The sequence below is a fragment of the Vanessa atalanta genome, chromosome 10 (assembly GCF_905147765.1).
Source record: "Vanessa atalanta chromosome 10, ilVanAtal1.2, whole genome shotgun sequence".
In the NCBI taxonomy this organism is placed as follows: Eukaryota; Metazoa; Arthropoda; class Insecta; order Lepidoptera; family Nymphalidae; genus Vanessa; species Vanessa atalanta.
Window position 1 is genome coordinate 1992296 of NC_061880.1, and position 13196 is coordinate 2005491.

Here is a 13196-nt window from a genome sequence, read left to right on the forward strand (position 1 = left end):
AATGAATGGAGTTAGGAAATACGTATTGCTGCTCTTCCGGTTTTCACAAAGTATGTAAACCCTAAATAAAGATGTGCTCCTGAAAAGGGTCTGTTCACGTCGGCTTGTCGTAATGGATTAGGAGAGTAAAGGGATGAGAGATATACACCTATGATCTATAATAATTCCTGCGTAATGAGCGACTCATTTGTGGGTCGCCGTGGCCATAGTTGGGTTAGGACTTTTCGTAATTTAATTATGTTTATGTTTCAGTCGATTCCTGCAGGTGGAATGGTCATGTGGTTAAATTTAAGTAAAAAGAGCAAACTACGTCGTCAAGGAGTATTGAAAGCGCGCTTTAATTTCTCGTCAGAGAAGAACTCGCAGGTTGCAGCTCAAGAGCACAGGCATCTATTAAGAATACTCTTACTTCACGAGCTGGATAGCTCCAAGGTTTGTTTATTTTGTTAAATAGATAAATTGGTACACGAAAATAAACTATTGGTACGATTGAATGTTTATAGTGGTTCTGAATCGGAAGGTAATAAAATTAAACCTATAACATGAGAACTATATCGAAACTTGTTTATACTCGGGGAAGGCACGGTGTGTGAATCGCACGAAAGTAGATTTGGCGAACTGTCAGTCTTGCTGCCTTATGCTGACTTTTCTTTAGAATGCTTTTGCTTGTTAATTTCCTTTCAAAATACGGATCGGGATAACGTGATCTATTGATGAGTGGGGTTTAAAAATCTTAGTCGACTAATACGACACTCATGGTTTCAGATAGGTTTTGAGTAGATTTTATACTACCCAACCGACACAGTTTTTAGATGAATACTAGAGCTAATTATTACGAATTTCTAAACCGTGTAATGATGAGTCGGTCCCCGCCAGGTCGCCCCCTACTGGTGGTGCGGCAACTTCAGCGCGGCGGCGGAGGGCGTCCTCACGCAGCACGCCGCGCAGAGCGGCCTCACGCAGCTCGACAACCAGCTGGCGCAGTGGGCCGTGTTCTGCGCCGTCACCACCGACCATCCGCTGAGCTTCGCCCTCTTCAACTGCCTGCTCGATAAACTCACCAAGCCCTTGCAATCTGGTGGGTACTTTCTTTTATCACATAAGACGTATATAGTTTTTTGTGTTTTTATTTTAGTCCAGAAATTCTTTTTACTGTTTTTTTTTTTAATTAAAATTGCTTGCAATATCCTTACCGGCCTGATTTGTTTTGTTTTGCATAGTTGTCTTAAAGATGATTATATATTTTAGAATGCACTAAGATTTGTAGTAATATTAGTATCTTCATGTTTTCAGGTCTAGTGAACGAAGAGGATGTTAAGCTCTTCTGGGATGGAGCAAAAAAGTTGCTTCCGACATGTTTCAGCCATATCAGAAAATTGAGGAAGAAGACTGCGGGCGATAAGACCGTCATGAAAACTCTTCGGGAAGTTTTGAAGATACTTTACAAGCTGTCGGCGTTAGACTTGCCAGAGTCTATAGATTTGTTCCCCGTGAATCTATACGGTTGGTTGAGAGATAAAGACGATGGGAGCAAGCTAACGATTCAGGAAGTATTGAACCAGGCTGCTATACAAGGTGCGTCAGACTGGTTCGTTCACATTCTGGACAACAACGAATGCAAAGATAAGACTGAAGAGTCGAGGCTGCAGCACCTGATCAGAGTCATACAGTTGGTCAGATCTGATCTCCAAAGAGCTGTCGAATACTTCGACAGAGTTTTTGTTGAGTAAGTATCTTCTTCCAAAAAGTTCGCCCAAATTTTCCGATAAACGTGTAATTTATTTTTATTCCGTTCACAGAGTCATGAGTTTTCCCTATTCGAAAACTCTATATGGTGTTTATGAAGATAAGATAGCTTCGTTGGTGGAACCGGAAGTGATACAAGTTTGCAAGAGTTTAAAGCGATTACGGTATAGCGAAGGCTCAACGAATAGCGTACATTTGGCCGGCGGCATTAATGGGGAAACTGGTTTGGGAACACCAGATGTTGGTACCGAACCGTTGGCGATGGGAACCACGCTGTTCGAACTATATCTTGCGTTGCAGAGATTTTTGACGTAAGTTTAAATTTTATAAATATTTTTTGATCTATGAAATTACATCAATTACAATTAGAGGACAAATAATATTTTACTTAACTTGAAACACTTGGAGTAAGTGTCAAAAGCTTTATTGAGCATCGTTTTACAAATTCTTCATAGAAATCAGTTTTTAGATTAGTTTAACAGTATCTAAATTTTAATTAAAGGTTTCTGATATAAGTATAATATTAGTAAAAAAATATACAGATTACTAGATGTAGGGATTTGGGTGGGTAGTTGGGATAAAATAACATTTGAAATGTCAATATTTGATTAAACCAACAAATATTATTGTTTTCTACTTCACCTCGGCTTTATTTAATAGAAATAGATGAGAGTTAAAATTATTTATGTGAAAGAATATTTTAAAACGTAGGTTTGAATAAATCACTTATATGTTATTATTATCCTTTGCAGGTTGGGCCAAGGTTTGAATGAGACGGACTGGAATTCCTACAGCATTTCTAAATTTCACGGTTGGTTTTTCGGAGGAGTCGCTCAATGGCTGGATATAGCGGCGTACAAAGCTCTCACTCGTATTGAAAAAGCCGTTGAATTGGATAACTTAGTGCCTGTCGATTCTAATGTAAAATACAGCAGCTCTGGAGTGGACACCTTAGCGATATTCTACCAGATTAAGATATTCTGGCAGCAACTGGCGTGGCCGGACGTCGAGGGATGTTACACTTTTGTTGCTAAAATTATTGATGTAAGTATTGTATGGCTATTTTACTTGATAGTAAGGTTTTGCTAGCCCGTTTGGGTAGGTACCACTCATTCATAATTCTGTCACCAAACAGTAATACTTAGTTTTGTCGTGCCAGTGGTGGTGACCAGCGTCATTTACTCATAATAATACACACCGATAGTTTGTCTTTTTGCCTGGGTAGATCTATAACGTTGGAGGAAAACTGCAGTTTAAATTAAGTTACATAATTTAATAGCGTGACCTCATGTAAACCCTCGTGTTATTATGGTTGTGTAAAATAATTTTGAAAAAAAAATAATCTAAAAACGTGATAAGGATAACTCCAAAATGGTTTATTTTTGGATCATGCATATAGGGGTTAAAATTATCGCAAATAGTCACCTCAATCACTGCCTAACGGGAATACGTCGAATTACCAATAACCCTGTATAAACACTTTTTTTAGTACTAAGATTATTATTCAATTCGTATAATGTGTACAAGTAAAATTTTTAAATTACAATCGAACGATATAATTCCTAAAGTTGAAAGTAACATAAATATCCACGTAGACGTGATCTGCTGGACGTCATTACCTTACCCCTCGAGTTGGCCATATAAGAGTTCCGCCTGCGCAGGACATCTGCCGCTGCTGCGTGTTCTACTCGGACCGCATGTCGGCGCGCGTGGGCGGCGCGGGCGGCGCGGGCGGCGCGGGGGGCGCGCGGTCGCCCTTCGAGTCGCGCTTCGAGGTGACGACGGAGTGGTGCGTGGCCATCAACAACATCGACTACGTGCGCCAGAGCCTGCCGCCCTTCGTGCAGGAGCTGGACATGGACGCCATCATTCGCCGCATGTGCGAGGCGCGCTCGCCGCTCGAGGCGCAGAGGTGCGAGGACTTCCTGTTATGTTATGTTATGCGCTTATCTAAGATGTTAGGGATTTGCTGTGACTTATCGGAAGTCTTCGATTATGTTTAGCATAAAACCGATCACAAAAGTATATCGCTATGGAATAAGCGATGCTAAGCCTTTTGACTTCTATATTCTTAACAATATAATTAAGAAAAATGATCAATTCTCAGATCTCTTCTATTCCTCATATGCATAAATGAACTGTTTTCTTTCCCTGTTTTGTAAAGAACATTGGTATTGTTTGCTGGTAATGATTCATTCCATATACACATAGCAGCAGAATTACATCTGATAAATACAGGATACCTTACTATGTTTTTCCAAACGAACCACGCACGAGATGAGTTATAAGTCTCCGGTTGGGAGTCATGTGTTCTAACCAATGGGCTACCTCGACTCGACACATGAATATAATAATAAAATATTATCCAGGTGCAAGGAGACACTGGAGAACGTCATCGCGAACGCGATCGATACGGTTAAGAATAAAATCGTAGATTTGCTGGAGATTATGATTAAAAAGGTAAAATTTATTTATAACATTAATCGTTATACACAAATTCCTTACTACTATTAACTACTTACTATTAACATTTAAAACTAAAAGCGGGGGGGGGGATGTTAACGGCAAAAGTATAAATATTGAAGCTGTTAAAATATTAACAATTCCTCGAAGTCTCCCCTTGTGTTTGTAATAAAAATTAAATTCCTTATTTATGTAAAATTCTATGGTGAACTAGACGAAGATAAACACTTAATATATTAACTTAAAAGAGCAAATAAATAATTAGCAGAAATTATATTAAAATGTCTATAACTTGCACGTAAATATTCAAGTAAAATTCAACGCGTTAACCAAACAATGGTCCATTAGATTTAACGAGCGTTACAACTTATAGGTATATAAATTCTTAAATGTGTTAAAAATTGACAGCGATGAATAATTTTCCAGATGATGCCGTCCATCACGCGCTTCCTTATAGAAGGTGCGGAGTTACTCCACCAGGACTGTTCGAGCATGGACCGAGTGATGAGATACCTGGAAGCCAATTTGGATACCTTGTATCAGCATTTGAACAATGAAAACTTCTCTAGAACTTTGGATATAGTTTGGGAACAGCTTGGAGAAGTTTTGTATGAACTAATACAAGCTAATCTTGAGGTATGTATGGCTTCTTTATCCTGGATTTCATGTTAACACCTAATAGTCTTGGTATATTGATATTATTTAATTATTTATTAACTTTTTGTTTATAATAATCTATCTAGGTCCAGAAAGGAATCAATACATACAGTTTTTCATACATGTCATGACCATAAAGTTATTTTATTTTCTTTTTCCAAAAAAATATCTATACATTTAATTAGTCGATTAAATAAATAAAAAATAAATTAAAGTGAATAAACGTAATTATATTAACTTTTCAGTTTTTTTTTGTAGTTTCTTTACTGGACCTCAATTCTATATTAACTGTATTTTAATAATCATTTGAACTAACTCATATTAATCTTTAATTTGTAGAAAGAAAAAATCGCTACCCGTATCCGCTTTTTTAGGCGTAGATATTTTGGCAAAAACAAAGTATCTCCGAACATTTTATTCTTTCGGGTAAATAACTATGCATATATGTCGCACGCAGTTTGCATACAATTACGAGTAGAGATAGCACAACATTTTTGTTAAAATATTTTATTTTGTGATTGATATTTACTTTTTTTATTTATTTTCGCTGGTAATATAGAAGTGTTTGTTTAATAGCACCGAAGGGCAAAGATAACTCGCTATATCGACCCGAGGCGTATGACAAAATCGGCCGCCGCCATCTTGGATGCGGTAAACCACAGATTATATAAAGCACTGTGTATGTTACTGTTTGTGCCCTACAGCCTGTTCGACATAGCATGGACCCTGCCTCAAACTATTTCGGGATTCGATAGAATAATTCATTTTAATAAACAACATAAAATTCATTGTGAAATAATAATAATTGTACAATGTAATTTTACATAGCGTTACAGAGACTACATTTTTAACACTTACAAATTATTTGATACATATAGTTTAGGGGCATTTTTGTAATCATTGTCTTTTTTAGCCCCGGATCTAACTCACCGAGTCGGGGTCAGGTTTTTGGGCATACCTACAAAATATAAAAATAATTATTATGATAAACTCAAAACAGAAATATATTGAGACGAAAATTTTGGGTCATTTATTAAAAATCAATAAAAAAAAATCGAATATATTTTTTAAATTGCTAGGGGCTTAACTCGGGGCAGGTAGCCTGTTAAATATGGCACCTTAGATCCGGGGCTATACTTTCTAAATGGTAGGTACTAATAATTCGACCAAAAAAACATCGAAATATGTTTTTTCTTTCTAAAAATAAACATTTTATAGTTGAGATAGTCAGGGAAAATGCTATTGGTATCCAAATGGTGCATCAGGATGCTGTAATGTGAGCTTCGAAGTGTATTTGACTGTATGTTATGTATGTATGCCGATATCGTCCGCTTTATTATTTGTTTATATTATGTACACAAGAAAAGTATTTGTTAAAGCATATTAAATACTTTACGATTAAGTATTTTTTTTAATGAGTTTCTTATATAATATTGAATATTGTTTACAATATTCCAATAATTGTTAATGCCGTAGTGACTGACAGATTTTCAAAATTAAATTGCATTTTTGTCCAAACGTCCACCATTTTTAGAAATAAAACCTTTTTTTTTTTAAATGAGCGAAATTGCAAGTCTTCTTTTTTGTCATAGTGTACTTACATCATATATTTCGGGTCTTTTCACGCTCATATAAAAAAATTTTGGTCATATTTTCCTAGATTATTTAAGTAAAAGAGCTTTAAATAAATGATAGACCGTAAATAAGAGATTGGCTTGAAATTTGCATGGAAATATTATGTTCCATAGATATATTGTGAATTGAAATATCTAGATATAATTTCGCCTACATGTGCATGAACAGTGACATATCCAGTTATAAAAATATATAGACATCATTATTCTAACTCTTATACGACAAAAGAAAAACTTTTTTGATGAAATATATTTATATAACTGGAATTCACGGTAACGGTATCATCTTATTGTGGTTATGGGAAATATCTTCCAAAAGACAAAAATATCTGACATCAAAATGGGTTTTTTACAGAAACGTCGTCCGCCATCATTCTTTTCCAATCTTCACGAGTGTCTGAAAATAATGATTCGTTCGTTCAGACAAGACAATAAAGATATTTATGAGTCAGAAACGTTGAAACGTGTCGAATATTTGTTGAAAATCCACGGAATGGAGACGAGAGAGTTGATCCATCAGTATCATTTAGAGAGGTGGCAGGAACAGCAAGCTGTCACTGAACCTAAGATGGGCCTACTGACAGTTCGAGCGCAGTTCATTGAAGATAATTTAAAAATTGAAATTATGAACGCTAGGAATCTAATGCCCACTGATTCAAATGGTAAGTTACTTTGTATAAATAAAAGTATATTAATAATATCTCCCAAACTAAATGTCCTCCATAACGAGTAAAATATTGCGCAAATACAGATGCACTTTATTTTTTATAACACTCATAGTTCGCATGTGTAATTCTACAAGATAAGGAGAAAAATCAGCTGTAGGAGCCAAAAAAAGTTTTACGCTTCAATGCATGGGAGTTTTTCCTTGTTTTTGGCAGAAATGATCAATATTTTTATTGGCCCGATTAGAACTAGGGTCTTTGGGATCTATAGCATTGTAATTTAGTTATTAGCTCAACAAGGACGTTGTAAACATATGTAGACGGGTAGGGGTCATGTGTGCCCTATCCAACAAATCAATCGAAAATTATTAATTTATAATATAGTACTATTAAGTAACCCAAAAGCAATAGTTACCAATGTCATTCAATTGCCGGAAATATTTCAAAGCGACTAAAGTGCTTATAAAAGCCTATTTAAGAGAAGTTTATTTTTATTTCAGTATCGTGAATAAAGCATATTATGATATCCAAAAATCCCTGAAAATTTTATAATATGGCGCGCTTGTCTGCCAACCTATGTTATAAAAAACTAAAATATATAATTATTACTTACATATTTAATTCCATTTATTATTTAAAGGTCTATGCGATTCCTACGTACGTGTGGGTCTCCTACCCGAGGATACGTTTGCTAATGTTGAAAAGCCAAAAACGCAAACGCACAGCAAGAACCTCTTCCCTCTATATGATGAGATGTTTCTAATGTAAGTGTTATCAAGTTAATTTGCTAAGATAATATAATAACAGTTAACGCAAGTATTGAATGATATATATTTTTGAAAACTATAGTAGAAATGCCTTATTTTAGTGAGTTACTAATATTCCTATTTACCCCTCCAATTAGGCTTAAAGTTAGTGTAAGAAGTTGGACGACAGTAGTCCAAGGTGTCAGGATCGAACCTGCGACTTTTTACATCGCTAGACGGTCCGTAACTTTGCGCTGCTGCCGGTTCGTTAATCGTTCAAGTCATAGCATGTTTTTGTAACGCGTGGGCAGCCAGCTGTCGGGCGAGCAGCGGCGCGCGGCGGACGCGCTGCTGCAGCTCGTGGTGAAGGACAAGGACATGTTCAGCGTCAGCAACACGTTCGTGGGGGAGGCCTACCTGCACTTCAGCGAGGTGCCCGCCACGCCGGCGCCCATCTCCAGCCTGCCGCAGCTGCATCTGCCGCTCTCGCGGCCCAGCAACATCGGTACCCGCTGTTTGGACTTTTATGGTTTATGATGATGTTCTGATCTATTCCGGCCTTGCTGGCCTAGTGAGGAGGGTTCGGAGCCGACGTGCTCGTCGAGCCGAGATGGCCCAGTGGTTAGAACGCGTGCATCTTAACCGATGATTTCGGGTTCAAACCCAGGCAGGCACCACTGAATTTTCATGTGCTTAATTTGTGTTTATAATTCATCTCGTGCTCTGCGGTGAAGGAAAACATCGTGAGGAAACCTGCATGTGTCTAATTTCAAAGAAATTCTGCCACATGTGTATTCCGCCAACCCGCATTGGAGCAGCGTGGTGGAATATGCTCCAAACCTTCTCCTCAAAGGGAGAGGAGGCCTTTATCCCAGCGGTGGGACATTTACGGGCTGCTAATGCTAAAAAAAATGTGCTCGTAAAACCGAAAGTAATATTTTTTATTTTAAAAGGTCTGACTAGTAGACTAGACTATGGTAAGTGTCACTATCGCCCATAGACATCGGTGATGTATAAAATAGTAACTATCGATAACATCGTTAATGCGCCAAATCTTAGGAACTAGGATATTATGTCTCTTGTGCTAAACTAAAGACTTACACTAGCTCACTCACCCTTCATACTGGAACGCAGCGATCCTCCGTCGAGCTGTTTGGTCGTATATTAAAGAGTAGAAATACAATTTATAAACGTTAAATGTTTTTAGTAGTCCGTCGGCACGTCTCTTCTCTTTTACGATGGATTACACGGTCACAAATACAATTCACGAATGTATTCAAAAATATCTGCTACAATAGAATCAGACGTGACGGAATAATTGTTTGGATTCTTTTTAAATAATTACATACCGTTATATAATGTTTTGAACGACGAACAGGTCATTCAACCCAGTAACTATTTATAGTAATTACTAATCTCGAGGCTCTACTATTCTATGAAGGCTTTTTAACTTGTAATAAAAGTAACATGTCAGGTATATTTTATTTCAATCTTGTAAATTTTTGCGATAATAATGAAAACCGCAGTAGATTTGCTACCTGCATGTTCGATTTTTGAATTTCATAACATGCATTTGATGTGTTTTTTTTTATTTTATATAATCTATATTTAATAAATAGATTAAATATAATTGGGTTCTAATGTATGCAACATAAAATTCAGTGTATTTGTGGCATTTCAGCCACAAATACACTGAATTTTAGCTCTTTTTTTGGCAATAGTTTACAATTTAGTTGCAATATGAAAACAAAAACAGGATAAAGTTAAATAAAAGCTTGTAAATGTTTTCGAAATAAAATACACAGTTTTGATTCTATTCCAGATGGCGATGCAATGAAAGCCTTAGAGTCTAGACAAGGCGACAAGCAAGCACGTGAGTTCCTCAAGAAACAAAGACAGAAAATGCCAAGTAAACAATTCTTCTCGCTTGGTTGAATAACTGTATACGATTTTTACTTGCTAATTTTGAATCAGGCGACTGAAAATTTGTACAAAAGGATACTACTTAAATATACATTTTAAAATATACTCGTAAAAAAATAAGGCGTTACTAAATTTGTGTAATTTAAATTCACTATTAGCAATAAGCTCATAATGTATTGTATATCGAAATATCGCATTCGCCAGCTCTTATAAGAAAATTATTAATACTTTTATATTTAAAAATATATATCTAAAATTCTAAAAGTCTTAGAAATTTTTTCGAGGACTTTTTTAAAGTGGCAATAATGTCGATTTGACGTTTAATAACTGGCAATAAAAATAGACTGATAGGTGGCTTCTAGGTGTAGATATTCTTACGAATATACATATTAGAATATTTCTTTTTTTTTTTTTTAATTTATGAATCTCTATTAAAGAGCAAAAATCTTTAAAAATAAGATCTCAAAAGATAATTATTTATAAAGGAGATTATAGCAGTTATATAAAACGCGTCGTAATAATTTCGATTTGGTTTATTTTTTTATTTATTAAATAAAATAAATACTGATACATTAATAAGCAAGTGAGCTGTTTCTGTCTATCTAGTATTTAAGCCAATAGTTAAGTTTTATTGATAAGTAAAGTGTGAATGTTAGTGCTTTTATGGAGATAATTGTTTTGAATATATAGCGTTATTGTCCGGTAGTTGCTGTATTCTGTGATAAAGATATGTGCCTTATATATTACATATAACACTTGCGCACAACATGTGTTTTGAAATTGTTTAATTCCTTTGTCTTATCGGAATTTTATGTAAATATTAACATTATATGTCTTTGTTCAAAATTAGCTCGTTTCGTCAGACTTTAGTCAATGTTGAATACTTTACTTTTTTTTTTATTTATTCGTGTCAATAAAGCCGTTTTAAATGCAAACAAGTGTGTCATTATTTTTTATGTCCTTAATTAGTTACGCTTATGGTGTACGTTTTGAATAATTATTCGTCTGTTTTATCGTTTCCTTAAGTTGCAATAGAGCAATTTTATTGAATAAAAAGTAGGAATGTTTAATTGTCCATCAAAAAAGACATGCTATTATCACACTAAGCGGTCTCGGATATGTCTTAATACTCCGTATAAATGTTTATTATTGACAGGACATCAGACATACTGCCTACTGACACATATGCAATCATATTGGCAAATATACACACCATATAGTATAGTTATTAAGGTAATCCCATAGACAAATACCACTTTTAATGACATAATATTTATACTATAGTTCCATGTTTCATTAAAGATGAAATAATATAAAAATCCATTCTTATGGAAAAAAACTATGTTCCAAATTTAAATTTTCCAGTCAGCAATTTTGGGTCTGTATTGATTGTAAATTAGATTCGATAAATGAGAGCGGTGGTGGTGTGGGATATTACATTTAGTATATTTTATTGAAGGAAACACATAGTATGGCGTGTGGTTGAATTTAAAATGCGTGGGGCGTTAGCGTTAACATATATATAAATATATTACCTCATAAGCAAATACGCAGTTACCTACTTCATACTTGCAATTGAATCGAATCGAATGTATGTGCCAACATCGAATTTTCCATTTCCTATACCTACATTATATTTATACGTAACATAAACACTTTTATTAATCTTGGATTACATATGACTTTTCATGTGACCACTACGAAATGTTACTTTTTATTTAAATTGACTTGATATGACGTATAAAGGTTTCAAAATAACACAAGGTACAGTACAAATATATCTGGATGCAGGATGATTAGTTCCGTCGAGCTACAAGCGATCCAGGGAGGCTGTTAGAGTAAGGTTTCATTAGTGCGTTGCGTTGCGTCGTCGCTGCGGCAACGCTGCGTAGTATTACTTATCTATTTTTTGTGACATACCACACGGATCAAAGGATGCCCTGTCAGTGCTTGTCAAATATCGATTTAAATCCACACTGAGATGCTGCGCTGCGATGGCGTGCGTTGCCGTCTTGCGTTACGACGACGCGTGATGGCAGGCGTGGCCCCAGTGCGTCCGTTGCAACGACGCAACGCAAAGCATATAGAGGCCTCAGTCAGTTTTAAAGGGTAAAAATCCCAAATCCGGTGAGATATATATTTCAGATATATTACCATTTTTAAGTTGTAAAAAAGTAAATAAATAACCGGCAACGCACCTGCAAGACTCCCGGTTTCGCAGATGTCCTGGTGCGGTGGTAGTCACTTTCCATCAGATGAGTTTCCTGTCCGTTTGCCACCTGTAGCATAAAAATACCGATTTTATTTTAATGCAAATATTAACTAATTTGTAAGATAATTTAATGGTAATCAAATAAAGTTCGCATACTTAAAGGGAGCAAAAGTAGCTAAGGAAATGTTTGATGTTATGCGTTGTTTCCTTTGAAGTTTTAATTGTATATTAAAACTGACTATGTTAGCATACATTTACATACTATATCCAGTAGTTAATTACTTACAAATTACCGTATAATTTACATCACCTAATTATATTAATAGCTACATATATGTTGAAAACATAGTCTTGTTTCTCTGAGACGAATGTTTTTAAACGTTTTTCATAGCGCGACCCCATTTAAAAAAACAATTGCCGCGACCCACTGCCCCCTACTGAGGTAACTAGGTATTTTTTAAATGCCTATGTTAAGACGTGCGGACAAATTTGTAATCGTAGTCAATTTTAATCTATTATCAATTTTAATTTATTTACTAGAAAGAAAATCGCCGGAATACTAGTATTATTTTTTTTATCATTCATATAAGTACATATGTTTATATATAATAGTTGTTTGATATATTATAGTGTCTTGAATTTGATTATTAAACATATACCTCTTATTAAAAATATATAATTATGATATTGTTTTTGATTACGATTCTTATTCTTATCGAAATAAAAAAGGATTTTGAATAAACTCTTACAATTATGTTAATGTTATCACTAGTCCCAAATGTAGTGTAGTACAGATACTCTTCATCAATCAAATTGATAACGTGATAATTCCATTTCTCACTCAATATAATAAATTTAACAAGTGAGAATAATGACAAATGACAATTTTAAATATTAAAATCGCGACCTCTGTATTGGTACGTAATTTCTCACGCAAAGAGTTCACGACTAACAGGTTTTATATTAGACTAGCTGTGCCCGCGACTTCGTACGCGTTGTTTAAATTTAAGTTATTTGGATATTGTAGCTTGATTTTATTTTATTTTATATATAATTCTAAAATAAAAGTAGCCTAAGTTACTCCTTATTACATCCGCTATCTGAAAGTCCCGTCGAAATCGGTTCAGCCGTTCAGAAATTAGACGGATCA

At 35.2% G+C, this 13196-nt stretch overlaps 2 protein-coding genes across 7 annotated transcripts in view; both read left to right on the plus strand.

Moving 5' to 3' along the window:
• Window positions 1–10761, plus strand: part of LOC125066756 (protein unc-13 homolog 4B) — a 48818-nt gene extending 38057 nt beyond the window's left edge. For 4 of the 6 annotated variants that reach the window (XM_047675009.1, XM_047675013.1, XM_047675012.1 and 1 more), the window contains 14 exons: window positions 253–432; window positions 877–1078; window positions 1294–1726; window positions 1800–2057; window positions 2499–2790; window positions 3408–3658; window positions 4116–4206; window positions 4636–4845; window positions 5206–5292; window positions 5443–5517; window positions 6856–7162; window positions 7806–7929; window positions 8223–8416; window positions 9734–10761. In XM_047675009.1, the coding sequence (XP_047530965.1) occupies window positions 253–432; window positions 877–1078; window positions 1294–1726; window positions 1800–2057; window positions 2499–2790; window positions 3408–3658; window positions 4116–4206; window positions 4636–4845; window positions 5206–5292; window positions 5443–5517; window positions 6856–7162; window positions 7806–7929; window positions 8223–8416; window positions 9734–9846 (2817 nt within the window). In that variant the 3' untranslated portion in view covers window positions 9847–10761. The remainder of the gene's footprint in view (window positions 1–252; window positions 433–876; window positions 1079–1293; window positions 1727–1799; window positions 2058–2498; window positions 2791–3407; window positions 3659–4115; window positions 4207–4635; window positions 4846–5205; window positions 5293–5442; window positions 5518–6855; window positions 7163–7805; window positions 7930–8222; window positions 8417–9733) is intronic. The other 2 variants (XM_047675010.1, XM_047675011.1) reach the window with 2 other exon arrangements.
• The window catches only part of LOC125066760 (palmitoleoyl-protein carboxylesterase NOTUM), a 23193-nt gene continuing 9997 nt past the window's right edge, over window positions 1–13196 (plus strand). The window contains exons 1-2 of the mRNA XM_047675019.1: window positions 1–39; window positions 3854–3858. The gene's annotated coding sequence lies outside the window, so the exon portion shown is untranslated. The remainder of the gene's footprint in view (window positions 40–3853; window positions 3859–13196) is intronic.